This window comes from Pseudopipra pipra, chromosome 25 (genome assembly GCF_036250125.1).
Source record: "Pseudopipra pipra isolate bDixPip1 chromosome 25, bDixPip1.hap1, whole genome shotgun sequence".
In the NCBI taxonomy this organism is placed as follows: domain Eukaryota; kingdom Metazoa; phylum Chordata; class Aves; order Passeriformes; family Pipridae; genus Pseudopipra; species Pseudopipra pipra.
In genome coordinates, this window is record NC_087573.1 from 1,993,566 (window position 1) to 2,016,854 (window position 23,289).

Genomic DNA, 23,289 nt, shown 5'->3' on the forward strand with positions numbered 1-23,289 from the left:
AAGGTCCCTTCCCTAAACCATTCCATGATTCTATTCCAATCCTAGAGCAGATTCCACCCCGGGCAGGATGTGCTGCAGTTCTTCTCCAGCTCCACAGGATGCCACTGTTACTCTCCTGGAAAAAAGCCTGTGTGTGTGCAAAACCCATTTGCAGCAAAGAAAACCCCACCCCAAAGTGTCCTTCCTGAGCCCCTCCCACCACGAGAGCATCTCTGCAGCCCTGCCCAGAGGAAAGGAGCAGGAACAATGCAAGGAGGGGGTTTCTTTGGAAGGAAATCTCCTCAGCTGCTGTGGGTGCCACACCAGCACTGGCAGCTCTTCAATAATCTCGGGGTGTCCCTGCAGGTTTGGAGAACAGGGGGCTGAATCTGCTCTGTCAGTGCTCCTGTCACCAGTCTGGCAACTCAAATCTCCACTCTCAGGTCTAAACAGAGGGTCTGCTTAAAGAAAAAAATGCTAATTAATTTTCACCAGAATAATACCTGGTTTGGGGAATAAAACCCAAACTTCCCAACTCCATCTCTGTCTCCAGCCTGTGATGCCGTAAAAGGATTTTTTACCTCCCTCCTTCTCACAGCCCAAGCTGCCCTGCAGCTGTAACTTTCTATTTCCTCTACTGAAAAAAAACAACAAACCAGTCAAAAAGAGCAGAAACTTTGTTAAAAATATTTATTTAAAAAAATACAATTGTTTTGCATGTCTGGTTGCACATAACTATTAACATATGATTGACTTGAATAATTTTGCTACAATGCTTTTTTTAAAGCCAGCTTGCATTATACAAAGCAAATCCCTCTGTCAGTTCTTACATAAAATAGTTTTCTTTAACTATTCCCACCCCGTTTTTAAAAAAGATTGCAATACATTGATTTTTTTTCTTTTTAACTTTTTTGCACAAAAATCGAAGCAATAGAAAAGTCACCTGATTTCTCAGGAAAGACCTTCATGATGTTTGAATAACAATTACCAATGAGCCACTGTAAAAGCAGCATTTGAAGTGTCATTACAGTGCAAAGGAAGTTTTGCATCTTAAAAAACTTTGCCTCCAAATTGTATTCAAACCTGAAATGTGTTCCAATAACTCCACCTTCTGCTCTAATCAAGCTGATCAGACTTTTGTGACGTCAACATGCTGAAGGTCTTCCTAAATGTTATCTTGGAAGGTTAAATAAAAGCAAAATTTAGTTAACACTGAACAATTACTGAAAACTTTGGCTATTTATGTACTTGCATTACATACCAGCATTTTTTTTTTTAACACAATGGCATTAAGATACTCTTATTATAAGGTATTATTTAGAAAAAGAAAGTTAGACTGAGAAGCTTTTCTGTCCCAGGCAGGTTCACCCAACTGTAACAAGGAGCACAGAGGGGTGAGGTTACAGTTGTCTCTAAAAGATCATGTCTAGAAAAGTCTCCAGTGTAGGAAGTTGAGACACTCACTACAACATAACTTGCTTTGTCTCCAGACTTGGTACTATATATATATTTATAGAAAAAAAAATAAATGCAATTCTGTTCAGGGAAAGAGCAACTGAAAAAAATGTTCTCTCTGCTGCTTCCAGAGTCGTTTTTACCACTGTTAAAATCACAGGAAGGTAAAACTGGATCCATGGCAGAGTTAGGAGCCACCTGACAGGGAAATCTGCTCAGAGGCTGCTCCCAGCAGCTGCTGGAGCCCAAAACTCGGCTGCAAAGAAAACCCAGATCAGCCTAAAAAAAATTCAGCCACGGAACATAAACCACTGAAGGCATCAGGAAGTCACTTCCCAGAACAGAACTGCAGAAATCAACAGGACAAAACTGGCCCACCTTCCCACCGCCCAGCAGGTTTGGGGGCTTAAGTTGCTAAAAATGACCTCAAACTTCCCTCTCCCCTGACTCTCCCAGCCCAAAAGCTGCCCCCAGAGCAGGTTCTCAGCCCCTGGAAGTCGGAGCAGTTGTGGTGGAGCCAATGGAGCTGCTGTGATTTCCAAGCCCCTGGCACACGATCCACATCTGCCAAGAGCCTCAGAATTCCCAAGGCAGGCTAAGGGGTTAGTCCCAGATTAATTCCAGCTGCCCCACTGCCCATTAGGGGAGACAACCACCACCCTTACCTAGAATTTTCCCATTTATTTGGCTCTGTTATTACAAATACACTTCTCAGCTATAAAAACAGAGGGGAAATAAGCATTAAATGTGCTACTGTACTTATCACAAAACACTGTGACGTACATAAGGCCATCTGGTAACACTGCAACAGGATACAAACAAGGTCTGAAAAGGGGAGTTTTTTTTTAGGATACAACTTGGTTTCTTTTTAAACTACAAGGAATAATCTCAACCCTGTTCACAGAGAATCAACGTCAAAACTAGCACATCATATATAGAAAACTCTGTGCAACTGAACAACAGCAGAACAAAAAGTCAACACAACTCTAGAAAGCAGTTTCAAAGCCTGAAGATTTAAGACATGCCAGCCAAAATAAAAATAAGAAAAGAAAACAACAACAAAAAAAAGGAAAGAAAAGAAAAGAACAAACCACAACACATCTCAAGGAGCTTCGAGCAAACCCAGGTATTGTAACCCCACCCCACCCCAGCACACAGCACACACTTAGGAACCATGCAGAGGCCACCCTCAAAGCCTTCCTGTGATCAAAAAATAAAAACAGAAACCCATGAAAAAATAACCCCCAACTGAAAAACAAAAATTAAAAAGTTAAAATAAAAAACCCCAGAAAAAACAACAGCTTCCAGTTATTGGTACAGCACTGCTGCAGGTACTGCTCAAGGGCTGAAATGGGCTCCAAAATCACCTGCAGCCTCCCCTCCCGGGGCACTCAGTGTCTCCAGGAAGGTCCCTGTTCTCCAGAAGGTTCAGCACTACCCTGTTCCACCCCCTGCCACAACCAATTTGAGATGAAAACCTCCTGCAATGCCTGGTCTCAGGAGAGAAGTGTTTCGAGTAAAGGAGTCCAAACTTCTGTTCCGTGAACACAAAACTATTCAAAGACAAATTTAAGACACGTTTGTTTTTTTTTTTTCTTGTTTTTTTTTTAGGAGATGTGGCATCCAACAATGTCAAAGCTGCTTTTAAAAATACCCTTTGGCAACACAACGAGTCCACGCTGTGGCATGATTGACTTGAGTCCTAAAAGAAAAGGAAAAGCCCCCAAAAAACCTCACCAGGGTGTGCAAAACATATTTAAAAGTGGCAACTGCACAGTGCAGTGGCTGCTCTGAGGGGTATTTATACAAATTTGGAAGCCAAGACTCCATCCTGGACACATCCTGTCAGGCATGACACACGTGTGCTCCATGCAGGGCTATTCCAGGCACAAGGAATCTAAAAAAACCTCCAAGTTTTCAGCTCTCAGGGTGTGCTTCTCGTCAGGCAGCTGGAACAGCTCCACAGGCAAAACCTTCTGCTATGGTTTTTGGGAGGGGTAAACAAAAAAGCAATTCTAGTCAGTTTTAGGGTGGTTTTTTTTTTTTCCCAAAAAATAATGTTTATGAAGCAGGTATCTCACTATTCCAAAAGGGAATTCCTTTAACACACACATCCAAGAAGGGACACAGGCCCTGCCCAGCTTTCTTACCTGGCTCAGCCCAAAACCAATCCCCCTTCTGCAGTGAACAGATCCCCCTTATTTCTGTTTGTTCTTGGTAAAAAGGCAGGAATAACACACCTCAGGCCAAGATCCAGGAGACACTAAACCCAAAGCTTCACTTTTCTGCTCCAGATGGCACCAGGTCCATCAGGGAACTTCCAAAGGAGCTGCTGCTGCTGAACAGATTTGCAGGGATGTACCACCCCTGTGGCTTTGCAGTTCCTCTGTTGTACCCTTATGACTAAAATTAGGCTGTGGAGAAAGATCTGGTTCCATTTCCAAGAGTTCTTCTCTGGTCAGGACCAGCTCTTACCTCCACAGTCGGTGCTACTCGCTCCAGGTGGAATTCCGTGTGCCCAGGGGCTGATCCAAGACAGAGCCTCCTGCAGGAACCCCCTGGAGAACTGCACAGAGCTTGTCACTGCATTTTACCCTTCAACCTTCACCTGACAGCCCCTGATCCCAGCAGAGCAGCTCCAGCATGTCCCACATCCCACCATCCCTGGATGGCCAAAGGCTTCCCCACGGAGCAGACCTGCTGTCCAGACCCACCAGCTTCACTAAATTCCAATCCAACCACAAAACCCCCTGTTTAGGCAAGACATCCTATACCTCACCAAACATCCTGAACAGCTTCTAAGCACCAGGATTGCAATCCTCATGGATTTTGGACTGATCTGCCCAGCGTGACATCCTGGGGGGGCTCTTTGCAACACCGTGCTCTGTGATTTTTTTAAGACAAAATAAACCATCCATCCCCACGACCTCAGAGGCCAGAAGGTCTCTTTTTTTCCCCCCTATTTCTACTCTTACAGATACACATTCTATTTCTTAAGAAACTTAAGAAATGAAACAAAACTGTTGTGGACACCCAAAAACTCAAAACATCGAGTTTTAAAACACACCCGTGGACTTTGACAACGTTCTGTAACTACTGCTGTAGTTGATTTTCAGAGCTGACAATACCAAGAGAGCCTCTTGATACAACACTGAGATGTACTGTAAACAAATATGCCTTAAAAATGGAAGAGGTTAAATCATAAAACAGGAGTACATACAAAAACTGCTATAAAACAGGAGCAGAAGGTAACTAAAAGCTAAATGAATAAATCGTGGGAGACAAGAGTGTGTCAGAACTGCAGGTTCTGAGCTCAGCACTGGGAAAAACGCTACAGAAGTGGATCAAAACTCTCACCTGAGAAAGCCATCACTGCTCTAGGACAGCTCTGTCCTCCCACCTCAGCCTGCAGAGCTCTCCTGTGAGAGCTGAAGTCCCGAGGGAACCTGACCTTGCTGCAGCTCAGCGTTGTGGGAAGCTGGGAAAAGGGAGATTTGCACCTAAGCAGCCTTCACTGTCCTTAGGAGGAACGCTATGAACACAAGAAGAATCTATTGGTGAGAAATCTGAGGTCTGAAAACGTATCAGAGGGAGAAATTATCCCAAATGAACCACTGAACAGGCAAAGCCTCTCTGTTCTCACACCCCCCAAAGACTGCGTGGATGCTGAAGTCTGAGGATGCTCCAAGTTAAAACACTGAATTCTCCAACTCAAGGAATTTTATCACCTGCTGACCTATTGCAAAGCACAGCTCCAATGTGCCAAAGGCAGTGCATAGGAATTGCATTCAGCCACCACTGCTGAACAGCTCAGGTTCTGAAACAAGGCTCTGGACTGGAGCTGCTGTTTAAAAAAAACCCCAATGCTCCTCCATCCCCCTCCTCCCCAGGATTCCCTTCACAGGTGAGACAGAACACGAATGGTTCTGTGACTGGAGGGGATCATGAACACATTCCTGCTTCCATGGACTGTCTGTGTCACCAGTGGCATCCCGAGAATCCGGAATCTCAGGTGTGGCACACACAGCACCAGCAGGGTGAGACTCCCAGCTCTGCAGTGACACAGAAAAGAGATTTCCAGAAGCAAGACAAGATGCTCATCCAGTCCAATTCTACCACCAGCTACCAATTAACCGATGCAAATATTCCCAAGCATTCCACAATCCCATGGCTACTCCAGCAGCATCAACTGGTAGCTAAGGAAAGGTTTCTGTAATGCTGCATTGTCACTTTTTTAAGCCACCACAGTGCAAACTGCCACCGTGGCCAGGAAAAGAGAACCTCTGTTAACCCCCACCTGCCCTACACTAAATTAAAAAACAAGTTGCAAGGAGCTGCAAAGTGCTCCTGAAGTGACCTAGCAGAGAACCAGCAATCACATCACTGAGCCCCAAGGAGTCACAGGACCCTGTGCTCCGTCAGGAATGTGATCCAAAAAAAAAAGCTGGCAGTTCCATACCTGTCAGTAAATGTGTGTTTAATCAGGCAGCATATATACAAGATAATATTCCCTTTAAGTGACCTGAAAGCTGGAATGGAGAAAAGGCAGCAAGTTGCTCCTCTCCCCCCCTTCCCTGCCCTTCCCATGTGCTTTCCCAACTGCCTCCTAAGACTGTAAAATCCATGGATTTTGATTTCCCTTGGGAAGGAAAAGCAACCACCACCTCAGTGGATATTCCCAGATAGAAACCATCCCATCCAGGCTGCATTTCCACATGAGCTTCCTCTGCACAAGGGATTCCCAGAGGGAAAGGTGGCTCTCCCCCAGCTATGGCAGTGCAATCTTAGGAAGCTGCTTGGAGAAGAGCAGGACCCCAGGCTGGGTTCTCTTGGAGAAGAGCAGGACCCCAGGCTGGGTTCTCTTGGAGAAGAGCAGGACCCCAGGCTGGGTTCTCTTGCATACCCTCTGCTCAAAAGTGATAAAAGTTCACAGAGAATTAAGTGCACGTGTGCACACACACAACTTTTTAAACAAATAAACTTGGCTTTTCTCCATAGGGGACAAGGAAAGGGAAGCAATTAAATTGCAAGGGTTTTTAGTGCTCATTAAGTACTTTTTAAATTCTAATCCTAGCCTGCAATGTTGCTCTCAAAAAGTCCACACACTTGGTGGGCGTCAAATTGGCCAACCTAAAACAACCATTAAAAAAAAGTGCTGCTATTTATACATAGCTATATATATTTTTCTAGAGCAGACTCAAAAGCCACCATGCAAACCAGAAAATTCCAGATGCCTGCTCTCAATTATCATCTGCAGCTTTGCTTCTGCATTAAAAAAATAATAATAATTAAAAAAAAAAAAAAAAAGAAAAGGTCAATATTGCACATTTTAAGAGCTGCTGGCACAGGAACTTCATCCTGCATCTGCTGATGTCTAAAATGTGAAGCATTTATGCCTCTGACAGAACCCAACAGGAAGACAGGTCACTCCATGAGCTTCTCCACCTGAAGAAGGAATACTCTCTTCTCCCATTCCCACTGGGCAGGTGTTCTGGATGAACAATGCCCCCCATTCCCCTCCCAAAAAAATCAGCTGTTCCACCCACCTGTCCCAGGTGTCACGTCAGGAACACACAAAGTGGTTGCACACCTTTCAATGTCAGATACAGGAAGGTAACACCACCAAGGAAGAGAAGTCCAGGGTGCTGTCACACCCTTGCAAAGTGAATTCCAAGCCTGCAAAAGTGGCAAAAGGGAAAAAAAAAACTTCTGGAAAGCTTTGAGTTCACCAAACTTCTCCATGAAAGGGGTGCAAATATGTACAGCAAACACTGTCAGCTCCTCTTGCTGCGAAATCTTCTGCTCCTGAAAACTCTGCAGGCAGCCAGGTGAGGATGCTGAAGGAGAGAGATGTTCCCATCTGTTTTCTACTGGGTGTTTTATGGAAAAAGATTCCCTTCCATCCCCATCTCAACCCACTCAGTAGCAAAACAGAAGTTGCTGCCTGACATCAGATGCCCCAAGTGGAAGGAGGACACAGGGCCCAGCACCCACAGACCAAGACATCCAGACTCTGAGGGGCTGAGAGAGGACAAATCTCCCTTCCTTTCACTCCTCAGTTCTCTTAAAAGGCCTCCTGAGGTGTAAAAAAAAAAAAAAAATAAAATCTAACTACAAATTTCGTTTCGTCTCGAATGGCTCTGGAAATGAAATCTCTCGTTCTTGATCCATCCACACCACCAAGAAAAGCAATGCAAGAGCAGATTTACAGCCAGGGGGACACACTGAGCCTGAGTTTGGGTCAGTGCTTCCTCAAAAAAAAAACCAAACAACAGCTCTAATGCAAAAGTCGAGCTAAGAGCTGGTAGAAGAGGAGCTCCTCCACTTGTGGAAAAGCAGGAAACTTTTCCAAACCTGTGGGAAAGAGCAGTTAATGCTGGGACATCTGTGCTCTCACCACTGTTTGGGTGTGGAACTCCAGCACCAGGCAGCAACCTCAGCACAGGCACCCACCCCCCAAAACTTCCAAGGAAAATCCACCATCCTGCTCATCCAGCAGTGAGATCACAAGCTCTGGAAGAGGTCTCTGGCACAAGAAATGTTTGGACTTCAGCATTCAAACTCTCTGAGGGTTGAAAGGAACTCATCCCACCACTGATTTCTCTCTCTCTCCAGACCTCACCTCCCCACCAAAGGGAGGGCAGGGAAGCATCCAGGATCCAGCCAGACCACTTCTCCCAGGGGTTGGGCTGGTGGGACACACACCACCACAATTCCCAAATTGTCCAATATCTCAGGATATGAAGCACTGAATAATAGTCCTTGAAAAATTTCTCCCTGCAAAAAAGACAAGATGATTTTACAGCAGAACAGACCAGGCTGTTTTTGTTGCTGCAGAAGTCACCGTGGCCCCCCCAGGCAAAGCTGGAGTGCACACACCCCTTTCCCAAGCATTTCCTGGAATGCCAGCTTCCATCCTGATCAGATATCTTCTTGCCAAGCACAGGAAGCAGAAGAACAGAGGGTTTGTTTTGTTTTTTTTCCCCCAAAAGTCACAGAGAAAAGACTTCCCTGACACTGTTCACTGCAATCAGTGCAGACTCAGCTGCTGCAACACCGACCAAAAGTCCCTTTTTGACCACGTGAAATCTTCCAAACCAAGGAGGGAAGAGAAGAAAACTGGAGCTGCAGCTCCTATTAAGGCCTTTGCATATACATTCCCAACCTGGGTTCTTCAGAAAAAAAGGGAATTTTGCAAAAAAAAAAGGCATTTTTACTTGGGAATGGTGAAAACTACGATCGTTGAGAATCTCTGTGTGGAATTATAAATTGCTCATTTTTAAAAAACGTGGTTAAATAGAAGTGTCCCATCTTTCCCTTGTTTGCCAACGTGTCCTTTCCATGAATTCCATGTGCTATGTCTTCTGGAGATCAGGGGAAAACGGGCCAGGGGTAGAGGGTCCATCCAGTCCAGACAGAGTAAATGGGCCATGACTGTTCAGCACTGATGGAAACTAAGAGACAAAACAAAAATGATTAGGCAAGAGGTCACTTTAATGCATTGTTTCTCCCCTATCTGTGCATACAAAACACAACAAAGAAAAAACACCCCAAACTTCAAAGAATTCTCTCGGATTTCTACTTTTAATTTAATTTTTTGAATGTGGCACAGCAATCCCTGCCCTGAGCACTGCCCATGTCCTCAATTAATAAGTGACTTTAATACAGGTTGTTGGGAAACCACAGGTCTAAACAGTCCCTCAGTTAATTATCAGCTATTTCTAGAGGAAAATGGCCAGTGCATTGTTTATTCCCCATCCTCGTGGCACGTATGAGCTGCTTCCTTCATCTCCATGGAGATGAGAGATCCCAACCCAAAAAGCAACCAGTTCAATCCCACCCTTTGCCTGAGCAAACCCAGGCAGCAGATGTGGTTATTCCAATGCCAAAGTGGAAGGTGAGGGAATAACACGAGGAATTACAACTAAAGGAGGGGTTTTTTTTAAATATAGGGGATTTTTTTTTTCTTTTATATTGAACAAAATTATTTGTTAAAAGCAGCGAAGGTGAGAATTTCCAAGTAACAAAAGACAGCAGAATGGAGAGATCACAGAATCATGGAATGGTTTGGGATGGAAGGGACCTTAAAGCCCATCCAGTGCCACCCCCTGCCATGGACAGGGACACCTTCCACCAGCCCAGGTTGCTCCAAGCCCTGTCCAACCTGGCCTTGGACACTTCCAGGGATGGGGCAGCATCTACAGCAGGTATTTTATTTCTCCAGCAGGTATTTTATTTCTCCAGCAGGTATTTGGGTAACTGATTCCTGCAGGTCTATTGAGGAAGGGACTGAAAAGCAGGGAGAGATTGGCTGAACTCACCTGAAAGAGGGTGTTAGCACCTTGCAACCTGGCAGGACTGAGAGGAGCCACCGGGCTCAGGGTACTCCAGAAGTGGATGCTGGAGAGCAAAGGGCTGGGAGTCAGCAGGATGGGAGTCTGGAAGAGACAGGAGAGCTGAGTGAGACCTGCCCCTGGAGCAAGAGCACGTGGAAGCCCAGCCACAACCACCTCAGCTCCTGCAGCTGCCAGGGCTGGCTCCCAATTTCAGGAACTCCCAGTCCCTGCTCCTCCTCCCTGCCCAGCCCCATCCAGCTCTCCCTCCCCTGGCTGAGCAATCAACCCTCTTTTCCCAACAGCTGCCAAATCCTGCTGGAACCTCCAGCAGAGCAATCCAGCACACAGCACCTGCAAGGACTGGGGAAAACCGGGATTAGGAACTCCAAAGGAGCAGACAGCAGGCACGAGCCTGGTCTGGGTGACAATGACAATATAAGGAACAATAAAACAAGTTTCCACCCAGCTTCTGAATACCCTGGATGCCCCAGGTTCCCCAGCCAAACGCTTCCCAGGGTGCCAAAAGAGCAACTCCACTTGGTTTTTTTTCCCTGCCTTCAGCCATTTCACTTTTCAATCAGCAGCTTCCCTACAGCTTCACTCTAATTCCAATTTATCACAGGAAAGAGATTAAATAGATACAGAATGATTTAACAGCCTAGCTGGATTCAGTTCTCTTCCAAGTTTTCCATGAGACACAAAAGCTTTCCTTTCCCACACAAAGACAGCAACCAAATTAAGCAGCTGCTCTTATTGCTGTTCATGTTCACTCACAAGGCTCTGGCCTTAACTAAATGCCTATATTTGAGTAAAAAAAGCTGCCAAACAGACACCTCTGTGCTTCTCTATTTTTAAAGTATTTTCAGAACCAGCTGAAGGATGAGGGCAGAGTTTAGGGTTTCTGAAATAATTCAGTCCCTCCCTGGCAAGGTTTACAAAGGATCCTGCTGGTGCTGGTTTGGGTTTTGCCTCCACATGCCAACCCTGCCCAGACGTGCAGGGCTGACACACCACTTGGGCACCTTTTTGGGGTGAAGTTAATACCAACTGTGAATAAAACTTAGGTTTTAATTAAAGAAAAAAAAAAAAAAGGGGGGAGGGACATCCTGAGTTTCAGAACACCCCACACAATGAACCGACTATTCATTTTCCACTTGCTTACTGGTTTAAAATGTAACATAATCACCATTGTTACTTTAAAAAAAGAAACCAGGAAGGGAGTTTGGTTACCTGAGAGAAAAGTGCTGGAGTAAGAGAAGCAGTGGGGAGAGAAGGACTCAGAATGCCCAGAGGACTTGGATCGCTGCCCGTGATGACGAGAGTGGGAGCCAACTCCAGCCCTTTGGGTTTCTTAGATCTGGAGAGGTGATTGGCAAATTCCTTCTCCAGCACGGATGAATCCTGCTCTTTGGGCTCTGGGGATTGGTGCTGAAGGCTCTGGGCCTGCTCCAGCTGCTGGGAGGCCACGGACTCGATGTCCGTGTCAATGTCCAGGTCGGGGTTGGAGCTCAGGGGCGGCGACGGGGGCGTGGAAGGGACCTGGAGAGTGGGAGACACCGAGGACATGGGGGGGGTCGGGGTGAAGCTGCTGGTTAAGTTTGGCAAAGGTGCTGGAGCTTCGGGGACAGTTAACTTGGGCAGGACGAGCGTCTCCAGGGTCTGGAGGGTCTCCTCGGATCCCAGGGGAAGGGAGGAGGACGCGGCGGGAGCGGCGGAAGCCGCGGAGACGGTGGAGACCAGGGGGGCCGAGGGCGGCTTTTTGGAGGGCACGGTGACAAACTTGATGACGGAGGGGGTCGGCTCCTGAGGCTTCTTCTCCGTCAGCTTCTCCGCCGGGTTCTCGATCTTGATGGACCTGAAGAGTTTGACGCTGGAGCTGTTGAGGGAGTTGAGGGTGAAGGAGGAGTACAGGCCTGAGTGGATGTAGTCGTTGCGGCTCGAGGACTTCGCACACGACTGGGACTTCTCCTTCCCACAGTTTTCCACGTCCTTTGGAGCGCTGTTGACCTCTCCAAAGCCAGTCAGCTCAGGGTCTCCTTCTATCCGGCCCACGACGAGCGGGTCCATATTTAAAATCTCCGGATACGAGACAAACTTGTACACAAACTTCTTCCCGTTCACTTTCTTAATGATATTCTGTGGGTAAGATGCACATGTATATTTAGACCTTCCTCAGATTAATTTTCTTCCTACAAATGCTGCCCAAAATAGGCAGAGGAATTAAAGCCTGTAATCTTTCATCAAAAAAATGTTTCTTTTTTTCCTGCCTTAAAAACACACTGTGTTCCTGCAGTTCAGTCCCTCTCCCAAAGCAGCGTTCCCAGAGCTCACAGACAAAACACCAGAACAGGTGAGCTTAACCTGGCATTAAATACACCAAAACCAGCCTAAAACCTGCTTTTAAATAAAATAAAAAATCACCCATTAACCCCCTCAAGGATCACTGCCCTGGGTACACTCAGGGTAATCTAACAGGAGAACCTGCAGTATTAAAGGGTTTCTACAGCTTTGCAGAACTGAGAGCTGGTACTTCCAATCAAACCCCTTTTATCCTTAATAAGATGCTAATAAAGGAAAATAAGTAGCTGAACTAGTCAGTGGAATGCAGGATAATCAGCTATTTCAATACCACAAAACAGCATCTGTCAAACTTGTTTTGCTCCTTAAGTGAAATGCCACCCGCAATTCGGGCTTAAGATCATCTTCATTTATCATGCAATTATTATTGCTGAGATCTCTTCAGCACAAAGCCAGATTTGTGCCACCCAACAATAAACACCAGTAACTTACCACCTGCTACCCACTGAGGTTCCTCAGAAACTGTTTTATTTTTATCTCCCACACTCGCCCGGTAACAGTCGTGGGATAAACGGCTTATTGAAAGCAAGGTGGGTCTTGGAGACATTTTGCTAAACAAGAGAAGCTTCTCACTCAGCTGGGCTGAAATCACTGACCATGTCAGAGGTGAAATTCTAAACACAGGGAGAACAATAAAAATACTTTGGGCTGATTCACTGAAAATCCTTATTTTGAAGCCCTTTTGTAGAGGCAACTGCAGGAAAGATCTTAAGGTGGTGCAACACTCACCACCTCAGTCATCATCTCCCAGGGTTGTTTTACCTGGAGTGCTGAGGATTTTAACCCTTGCCAGGGGATGCATTTTTGGAAAGGGGATTAGGATTCAACAATTTACGTTAGCAAAGACACAAAGAGAAAACTCTGCACTTAGAACCCTATCAAATAAGCAACGGGGAGGAAACGCAGCACAACGATACAAGAGATTAAAAAAACAATTAAAAAAAAAAACCAAAACACTTTTAAACAAACCAGTACAACTTCCTTAAGCCTGGGAGGAAGAGGAGTGACACAACCCATCCCCTTGCAGGGGCTGAAAAAGGAAACAAAGCCCATTAGGCTGGTAAAGATGGCTAAGGATTGCAGGGGGATTTGTTACCTTCACGTAGTAGTATCTGAGCGCTCGGCTGAGTTTATCATAGTTCATGCTGGGCTTGTTCTTGCGGATCCCCCACAGCCTGGCCACCTCCTCTGCCTGCAGCAGCTTGAACTCCCCGTCGTTGGAGGTCCAACAGATGATGTTCTTGTTCTGAGGCTCTTGGAGGAGCTGGAGGAGGAACTGCCACAGGGTGATAGCACTGTCCATAGCAGTGAGCTGCAAGGCAGAGAGGCAGAGCAGAGGCAGGTTACCAGAGCATTTCCCTCCTCTCCCTACAAGGGGGTGATGGAGCTGAGATGTTATTTCCAAAGCCAGCAAGAGTAAAAATTATTAGTCACCAGTCGTGAAAGATGTTCCCTGCAGAACAGAGAGGCTGAGTGCCAACTCTGTCGTCTCCTCCCACATGTCAGTACTTTTCACATGGGTTATATTTAGCCTCATTTAACTAAATCAGGTCACTTTGGGTAAGTTGCAGTGAGTCACTACCCCAAAAAAATGTTTCTAAGTTGTTCCATGTTCACCCACTCTGGCTTGTACTGCTTTATGAGAAACAGCTCAGGTACACTCAGGTAAAAAAAAAAAAAAAATTAAAAAAAAAAAAATCAAACCTCCCACTCGCCGCCTCCTTTCCGTACCTGCTCCCACCTCCAACCTCAAAAACAGCAGATCAAGTAACTGCAAAGCTCCAGGAAGATGCCAGAGCAAAACAACTCCATTTTCCTTCAGTTCACACTTCTGCCTCTTTGTCATCAGCCCTACTCCCCTCTCTTTCAAATCTTTCCTTTCCAAGTATCATCCCCTTTTTTTTTTTCCTAAGAGCGTAAACATGAAAGTAAATAAAAATTATTTCAAGTGCTGCCTTTGCTTGTCTCAATTCCTGCCATGTCTTACCTACACCAATGATTTAGGCTGAGACTTTCTAGGACTAACATCTGCCAGTTGATTCCTGAACTCCCAGAGTGGTTTTCCTCTCCGTGTCTAAATTCATCAAGGACAGACAAGGCAGAGAGATGTCATTTTTCCTTGACCATATCTGACTACACAAAACAGTATTTCCACAAACATTTTTAAGCAGGACACTAATAATTCTGTCTGCACAAGGGAAGTATAAGACACACCAGATGAAATATTAATTCAGCATCTCCTATGGATTCTCTTAGTCCAGAACTATGACAATTAATGCAGTTTAAACTTCTTCCTATGAAATAAAAACAAACCCAGGTGCTCTGGAATAAGAACCACCATGACAAAAGACACAAAAAATGGTTTTATACGTAAAATTGCTACATTTTTTCCCCCTCAGAGAAGAAACCTAAGAGTCCAGGGGTTTCTAGCTGGGTGAATCCACAGCCTGAGAGCCCAAGTGCTGTTCCCAACCAAAGCAGAGGCATCAAGTCCAAGGACTTGTTTGAAGTCCATGTGTACACAGGGCTCAGTTTAAGATCCAGCCAGGACTGCCAGCTCATCTTTGCTCCCAAAGCCTTTTATTCCAATCTCATTACTGCCCAGCACTTATCCAGCCCTATATAAGGAAGGGAACAGCCTCCACGTGAGCCTCAGCGTTCGGTGAGCCCTGAGAAAGGATTACTGACAGTTTACACAGAGCTCCACCGAAATCAGGTGCCCCGGGGCAGGTGCCTTTTTGGGCCCAGCCCACGCCATTGAACCTGTTTTGCAGAATCCCTGCCCCATGGCAGGCTGGGTGACTCCCCAGGGCCGTGCCATCGATGGAGCCAGTTAAATTGCTGCAATTACATGGAACAATCTCAACCTGAGGGACACCCACACCACGCTGTTATGCTGGCCTAGGGTGCTTTCCCCGGTAATTACCGCGCACACACAGCTCCCTGCTTGCCCAAATTAATTGCTCAGCACTCGAAGAAACTCAAGGCTGTGCTTCCAGACTCTTCCCATGGCGTGCCAGCTGATCCATGGGGGATCAGCTCTGCCTTAGGACCACCTGGAATCCACGTTTGCCAGCAGCATTCCGTGTCTCCGAGGCTGAGGCTGCGCCCGCTGCGGCTCCTCATCCCCGGGGATGAGGCACACGCATGTGTCGTGCAGACAGGAGGATCTGCAGAGCTGTCAGTGCCAGGGAGACGTGCTAAGAGAGAGCAGGAAGATGAAGTTGAGTGATTATTCCCACGCTGCATTTATCTCCAGCACTTTGGGAACCCGGATCAGCACTGCACCAAACGGGCTGACTGATGCAAGGGGAGGCAGCCACGTGGAAATCAGATTAGCAACAGAATTTCAGAGTGGCAAAGGCTTTTTTTTTTTTTTTTTTACCCCTCCTCCTAAAAAAATCCATGCAGGTTGCATCCCAGAATTTAACTGCTATTATTTCAGTAGGCTGCTTCCCTTTAGGAAGTACCACCTCGCTGTAGCTCAAAGCTCATCAGCCTCTGTCACAGCCAAGCATCCAAACCTTTGGAATCACAGCTGGTTTGGAATCCAGCTGGGAGACACACAAAGCTGACACAGCAGCACTCTTGACAACACAAAGTTCAGTAACAGAGCACACATGGAGTGGCCAAAATTCTGGGAAGTGCAAGATATTAAAAAAAATACCCCTTCCCTGCACTGAGCTCTGTCGTTCTGAGGAGCATTTACCAAATTATGAGTTCATGCTGCCCAAATCCCTCGGTTTTCCAGCTGGAAGGATCCCTCTCCCAGGGGCAGAGTTCCAGACTGTACTGGAGTGTTACATTGACCAAGCCCCTGCTGATGTTTCTGGCATTGACAGCTTTAGGGGTGTCACGATTTTGGCCATCGTTTGGAGGACACCTTTAGTACCCTCAGCTTTAAAAAGTCTTGTGTTAGACACATTAACAGGGTGGAAAAGTCTTACTGAGACCCTGGTGTTATAGAACAGGAGCAGTAAGCACTTTGGAATTGTTCATGGATGGGTTATATTGCACATATTCCTCTTTACTCAATATTTACTGTGTACATCTAGAGGAAATGATGGAGATCCCTCAGTGGAACCTCATGGATACCTCAATGGAGCAGGGAACACAGAGTTTTTCTGAAGATTTTACACACAAAGGGAAGGCCAGAAAACAACCCTCCACAGTGGTCAAAGCAATGGGATCACAGGTGGATCTTCAGACTCCAGGAGCAGCTGTGAACTGGGAAAGTATAATGTGTTGTATTGTGAACCAAGACGTCTCACTTAACTCCAGCACAAAAGCTGCTTTGATACAGCACAAGAACACATCAAAGAACTCCTGTTTCTTCAGGAAAAAGCAGAGTATAAAAAAAAAAAAAAGAAAAAGAAAAAAAAAATCACCCAAGATGTAAAATGAAAACCAGCAGAGGCGAGCTGAGCACTTCTCTTTGTTTGAGAACCAAGGAACACGTCGAAAAGGTTCCTCCTCCTCCAGCACCTGGGGCAGGAGGAGGCAGCTGCTGCTTTTCCTGAGCCTTTACCTTGCAACCACAGGGATGAGAAGGGGCTCAAGCTCCTTGTGCTGCCCAGAACATCTTCAGGTGCCCTGCAGAGGAGGATCCACGCCATGGCCACGTACTCAAACCCCTCCTGCACTGACACAATTCAGAAGATCCTCTTGTCCCTTTTATTCAAAAAACCCCACACTCTGCAGAGATTTTAAAGACCCACTAGTTAGAAAGAAATCAGGATGAGGACAGGAACCCACTGTCCCACTCCTACCCTGCATTAACGATGCAAACAGCATTTCAACTTCTTTCAAATGCCATGAAAAGGCCCCAACCTCCTCTCACAGCTCCCTGTCAGCACAAATCTGATTGCTTTTTCTTCCGGATGAATGCACCAATAATTACAAAACACACCCCTGCGAGCCATCTTTCTGCTGAAGGTTATTTTCATGGAGAAAGGAGAAAGGTCTGAAGCGAAAAGCCGACGAGGGAAGGAGGCAGAGAGGCAGCACTGCTGCTTGTGACAACGGCCTTGCCACTCCTGCACCATCTGAGCAGAGGCAAAAATAGTTGCCAGAGGCAGAGGGCAGTTATACTTTGTAATGAGCATGCTAAAATAGAGCACTATTATTGTCTTGAGATCTTCTCTGACGCCTACGGATGACCCTTGGAGTTCACTGAGGAGCTGACAGAGTTTGGCTGCAAACCTGAGCCTTCTCCTGCTGCTGCAGCTTCGAGGGCTTTACAAAGCCTCAGAGTTTACAGCAGGGCCAGGACATGAGATATGGATCTTTTCCCGGCGACTTCTCCTCCTGCATCTGTGCCACAGCCACAACCAGCCCCGTGTGTGTGATTACAGAGCCCCGGGCTCTGCACCTCCTGGGAAGGAGGGTGAGCAGTCAGGGGTGGCACAGCGGGCACGAGGCAATCTCACCCTAATCTCACCCAGCAGCTACACTTACCAAGGCCAAACAGGCTCCCTCTGTGCTCAAAAAGGACAGGCCCTCCTTGCCAGGCCCTGAGGAGGGAGCAGAGGCAGGACTGGAGGGGGGAACTAGGCCTGGCCTAACCGTGTTCAAGGTCTTGGGGCAGATTTCCTGTGCTTTGACTGGACACCGAGTAATCCCCAGTAATCTTTCACCTCCACTCGTTCCAACAGCCTCTCTCACCAGCATCTGCAGCCTGATGAGTTCTGCAGATGGGCTGAGTAAAACCCACACAGGAACAGAGATGGAGCAAAAGGAAAGGGAGGATGTCACACGGTCACACAGCGAGGACAAAACCACCACCGCGACTGAACCGGCTGGGTCACAGCTGTCACACTCAGGGAGACACAGGAACCTCTGCTCAGCTCAAAAATAACGAAACTAAGGCAGCAACAGGTCTGGGGGACCTCACAGTGGCACAGGTGAGACGTTCAGGCGAGCAAATCAAGGCTTCAGCTCCAGGAAATTCCAGGAAATCCGGGCTTGTACTGGGAGTCCAACACGGAACCGGTCACGCTTCGCCCCGCAGAGCCATTCCCAGGGTTCCTCAGGCAGCCTGAGATGGCCATGGTGTGTGAACAGAAGGAATTTGGAGGCAATAACTCCTGCCCCGTTGTGCAATATTCCTGTGGACACAAGGCCCTGAGAGCTGTTCCAGGAAAACAAACAACGGGGTTGGCTGGAGGAGACTTTTGGAGGTCACAGGCCCAAGGCCGGGTTCCAAACCTCAAAAGTCTGATCAGGTTTTTTTCAATGTCTTTGTCCAGACAACTAAATAAAATTCACAAATAAGTGGCTGCCCTACCCCTTTTATTTCAGTGGAGGGGCAGGGAGGTGGGACACGGCTGATAAAGTATCTAATTAAGTGCTTATCAAAATACAACCAGGCAACCATTTCGTTAGCACAGCACTGGAAATATCCCTTTACTAATAAACCTTTCACAAAACCTTTTCAAGCTCCTGAGACTGTGGCTCACCTGAACTGGTACTTTTAGGATTTTATCAATTTTAATTAATTTTAGAAAGAGGAAAAAAAAAAACCAACCCTGTTGTCCAAAAACCAGCTTTTACAAACCCTGATGTGGTGGGAAGCACGGAAGAGTATTGAGTCCTTTTCCAGAACACACAGACAGGTGAAATACCAGGTTAAAAACTGTTATATGTGTAAAACAAAGTTATTATTCACAAGGAATTAAAGCAGAGATGCAGAATTCCACACCTGCAACACCACCCTCCAAAAAATTCCAAACCCTGGCAGCTTTCCAAGTAGCAATCAAATTGTACCTTCTCTAATAACTTAGTAAAATCAGGTAAGAATAAGGGACAAAAAAACCACCCTAGACCCAATAAATCCTTGTTTTCCCCTGTGGTTTCCAAAGGAGTCAGGAAAATCAGCCTGTTCTGAAGGAGAAGTCGTGGTTATCGAGGCAGGAAGTTCCCTGGAAGGAAATGCTGGAGGATGTCCTTATGATAAGAGCTGATCCAGAGTTTTCACTGCCTAATCCCACTCCAAGCCTCTTTTTTTAAAAAAAAAAAAAAAACTCAAAACAAATGTTGCAATAAATTTTGGGTTCCTGGCTCAAAAATGTAAGTTGCTTCAGATGAAATTTAGGTGTTAACAACTATTTCGGGACTCGGGAACAAACTGTTTCAGCTTTTTAACTCCTGAGAAATAAGTATTTGTTTTTCTTAGTATTTTCTAGTTTTTCCTCGGTTATTTTTCTACTTGCTTCCTGCATATTTCTCACTTGCTTCCTGAATTAGCAAACCAGGATCAGAAAACAAGCCATGAAGGACAGCAGTGGCATGGGGATCCCCACTGGATTTATGGCTGCAGGCTCAGGTTGGCAGTGGATGAGCCAAACAGCTTTTTGGGGATTTTTTTTTAATCTCCATACAGAGACAATGATGCCCCTTTGTTACCAAACAAGATTTTGATCATCACGACTGACACTGATGGAAAACAGTGAAAAAGGGGATTTCAAAGTACTTTCTCCAGCTGCTCCAACCACTGACCCTCCACCCCTGGTTGGGGGAGACTGACATGCCAGCATTGATAATTTTACAGATAAACCTCATTTCCCTGCTTTTCCACAGTCTGATGAACAGTCTCCCTTTCCTAGCTCTCCTTTTTCAGGATATGAGAGCACAGAGAGCATGGGAAGGTTTAGGACAAAGAGAGAGAATGGGAAACTTCAAACCCAAAGCACCTTTGATCAGTCCCTGCCTGGTTTGTGGCACTGATGGGATTGTTCCTGACTAAGCCATAAAAACACTGATTTCCCTGGAAGCTCCTAAGCAGATTACACTTGCTTCCTCCTGAAGATGTGCTGAGGGGGATGTTTACCAACAGCAGATTAAATTGGCTTCAGTGGGAATGAGTGAAGCAGAAGCATCCTCAGTTCAGAGCAAGGTCTGCACTGGGGAACAACCCCAAACAACAGGTTAAATGGTTCACGTCCATCCCAGCTTGATTATGAGAGGGAAGTCTCATTTAAGCTGGAAAAGCTCTCCTTTAACAATGTTTATGATACACTCAGCCCCGTTGCCATGGGGATGGAACAACTATTCCCTCCAAACAGGCGCTGAGACCCTAAAAATAAACAGCCCGACCGAAATCACGAACACGCCGCTGTGTCAGGCACGGGGATCGTGTTTGTTGGGAACAGGATGAGGAGAGAGAAATGCTAATGACTGGATTCTGCTCCCCCCAACGCCCACAGAGCAATCCCTGTGTTTCTCAGGAGCTGCTCCTTAAAACCACCATGGAAGGGCTCTGGATTCCAGCCCCCCGGCACAGCACATGGGGGTTAGTGGGGGTTGGCTGTGGAGGTAACACAGGTGTGTGTGTACATGTGCATACAAAATAAAGGATCCCAGCAGGGATTTGCATGCTTTCCCCTCCACCTCCCTCATTGATGTGGGCAGGAATCCACCCAGCTCAGGGAGAGCAGTGCAGGAGGATTGGGAAAAAAAAAAATAGTGGTGGAGCGAGGAATTGAAAAACAACCACCCCCTGGATCCAGCCAACCAACCAACCCTGGGATCCAAACAACCCCGGGATCCAAACAACCCCTGGATCCAAGCAACCCACCCTGGGATCCAAACAACCCCTGGATCCAACTAACCACTGGATCCAACTAACCAGCCCCTGGATCCAACCAACCAACCAACCAACCCACCCTGGGATCCAAACAACCCCTGGATCCAACCAACCAGCCCCTAAATCAAATCGATCCCTGGATCCAAGTAGCCACTGAATCCAACCAACCAACCCTGGATCCAAATAACCCCTGGATCCTGCCAGCCAACCAACCCACTCTGGGATCCAAACAGCCACTGAATCCAACTAACCAGCCCCTAAATCCAGTCAATCCCTGGATCCAATCAATCAACCCCTGGATCCAACCAGCCAAGCCCTGGATCCAAAGAACCCCTGGCTGCAGCCAACGAATCAATCCCTGGATCCAACCAACCACTGGATCCAGTCAATCCCTGGATCCAACCAATCAGCGTCTGGACCCAAACCACCCACCCCTGGATCCAACCAGGCACCGAATCCAAAGAATCCCTGGATCCAGCGCACCCCTGGATGCAAACACCCAACGCCGGGACCCCCCGAGCCCCGGCTGCAGGCGGGCACCGATCCCTCCCCTCTCTCTCCTCCCCGGCGGAGCGGGGCAGGCGGGACAGCCCCGGGCCGCCCGGGGGACCCCCGTCCCAGCGTCCCGCAGCCCCGCGCGGGGGGGATCGTTCGGACCCAGCGCGCCCCCCGGCCCGGCGCCGCGCCGCGCCCCGCCCGCCCCCGCTCACCGAGGAGGAGCCCCGCCGGTGCCCGGGCGCGGCGCTCCCGTCCGGTCCCGGTGCTGGGCGCGGCCCCCCCGCCGTCCCTCATGCCCGGCCCGGGCGCCGGGGCCGCATCCCGGGCGGGCGGAGCGCGGGGCGGCCGCGTTACACACGGCGGGGCGGCCGCTGACCCTCCGCGGCCGCCGTAGCGCCGCTTCCGCCCACGGCCCGCCAGCGCGGCCAATGGCGGCGCGGCGCGGTGGGGCCGCGGGCCAATGGGAGGGCGCGGCTCGCGCGGCGCGGTCCCGGCGCGGTCCTAGTGCGGTCCTAGTGCCCGGCCGGCCGCCCGCGGCCATGTGCCCGCGGCCCGGGCACGGGGGGACGTGGGCAGGGGGGAGACCCGGGCAGGGACAGCGCGGAGGGACCGCACGGGGGGTCCGGGAATGGGGGGAGAGCGGGGAGGCGCTGGGGGGGACCCCCAGGCACTGCGGGGAGCGGTAAGGGAGAGGAAGGGGCGCGAGGTGGAGTGCGGCAAAGTGGGTCAAAAATTAAAATAAACCACGCTGGATATAAATAACCGACCACTAGGTCCAACCAAGAGACCCCTGGATTTAAACAAACCAGCCACTAGAGCCAAAAAACCCCCAACCCTGGATCCAGACATCCAAAAAGCCCTCCCTTGGATCCAAACATCCAAAAAAACCCACCCTTGGATCCAAACATCCAAAAAAACCCACCCTTGGATCCAAACATCCAAAAAAACCCACCCTTGGATCCAAACATCCAAAAACCCCAACCTTGGATCCAAACATCCAAAAAACCCCCTCCCTTGGATCCAACCAACTCAACCCCTGGATCCAGTGAACTGACCCCTGGATCCAAACAACAACCTTCCACTATCTCAGGTTGCTCCAAGCCCTGTCCAACCTGGCCTTGGACACTTCCAGGGATGGGGCAGCCACAGATTCTCTGGGGAACCTGTGCCAGGGCCTCCCCACCCTTCCCAATATCCCACCTAACCCTGCCCTGTGTAAGTGGGAAGCCATTCCCCCTTGTCCTGTCCCTCCAGACCCTGATCCAAAGCCCCTCTCCAGCTCTCCTGGAGCCTTGCTGAGATATCCACCTCAAACACACTCTTCATACCAGTGTGACACCCAAGTTCCTTCCCACTGGATCAGGCACTGGGAGCACTGAGAAGGCGACACTCTCCCCCTTCCCTCGGTGAACAAACAGCCTCTCCATGGGATTCCCACCCTTTGGCACAGGAGAAGAGAATTTTGGAGCAGCCCTTCATGCCAAGACACGCAGCTCCTGTTTCCTAGACACGGGCTGGTGAAAGGTTACCTGAGACTCCACAAAGTCTCTGCACATTTTGTTTGTGCCTCCTCCCAAACCTGAGTCCTGCTCCACAGGTACACCCCAAAGCACCGCAGCCAGGGATGGTTTTCTTTGGGAATTACCACCATCCCCAAGCCCGGGAGTTGTAGCTCAGCTCCTGGTTAAGCCCGAGCAGCTCCAGCTGCCTTTAAAGCTGCTTCTGTGAAGGAAATGTCCAGTTTTTACTCCTTCAGCTGGTCCCATTTGGAGCCCAATGAAGCAAAAGGAGGTTTGTAATGTCAGGAACACGATCCTGCATTTCACAACACCTTTAAATAACCCTTTATCAGAACTTACTGCACAGTCACAGGGAAACAGAAAGCAGAGTAAGAGTTTAGGATTCGAGATGCCTTTTGACTACAGGGATGAGGTACAGGGGTTTCCCCCAGAGCACTTTGTCATGGGAGGAGAGGAAGTTTTCAAGCAGGCTGATCATTATTTATTCATTTACAGAAGTTAATTTTATTTTTAAATGCAGTAGTTGAGAGGATGGTTCCTGGTTTTCCCAGCTCCACTT

The 23,289-nt window shown here is 47.9% G+C and overlaps 1 protein-coding gene across 1 annotated transcript; it reads right to left on the reverse strand.

Annotated features, from left to right (window-relative positions):
- Positions 1 to 655: 655 nt before the first annotated feature.
- ELK4 (ETS transcription factor ELK4) lies at positions 656 to 21,564 on the reverse strand. Its single transcript, XM_064635544.1, has 5 exons — positions 21,423 to 21,564; positions 13,225 to 13,440; positions 11,001 to 11,906; positions 9,756 to 9,872; positions 656 to 8,888 (listed from the first exon to the last, which is right to left on the reverse strand). Exons 2-5 carry the CDS (start codon positions 13,429 to 13,431, stop codon positions 8,790 to 8,792), a joined length of 1,329 nt encoding a protein of 442 aa, XP_064491614.1. The 5' UTR covers positions 13,432 to 13,440; positions 21,423 to 21,564; the 3' UTR covers positions 656 to 8,789.
- Positions 21,565 to 23,289: the final 1,725 nt, after the last annotated feature.

What these genes read in the sequence shown, in the direction of transcription:
- ELK4 (XM_064635544.1), bottom strand. Translation starts at nt 13,431, where the DNA reads ATGGACAGTGCTATCACCCTGTGGCAGTTCCTCCTCCAGCTCCTCCAA. An exon ending in CTCCAGCACTTTTCTCTCAG is followed by an intron (nt 9,873 to 11,000) that starts GTAACCAAACTC and finishes TGTCTCTTCCAG; the next exon opens with ACTCCCATCCTGCTGACTCC. An exon ending in GTGCTAACACCCTCTTTCAG is followed by an intron (nt 8,889 to 9,755) that starts GTGAGTTCAGCC and finishes TTTGTCTCTTAG; the next exon opens with TTTCCATCAGTGCTGAACAG.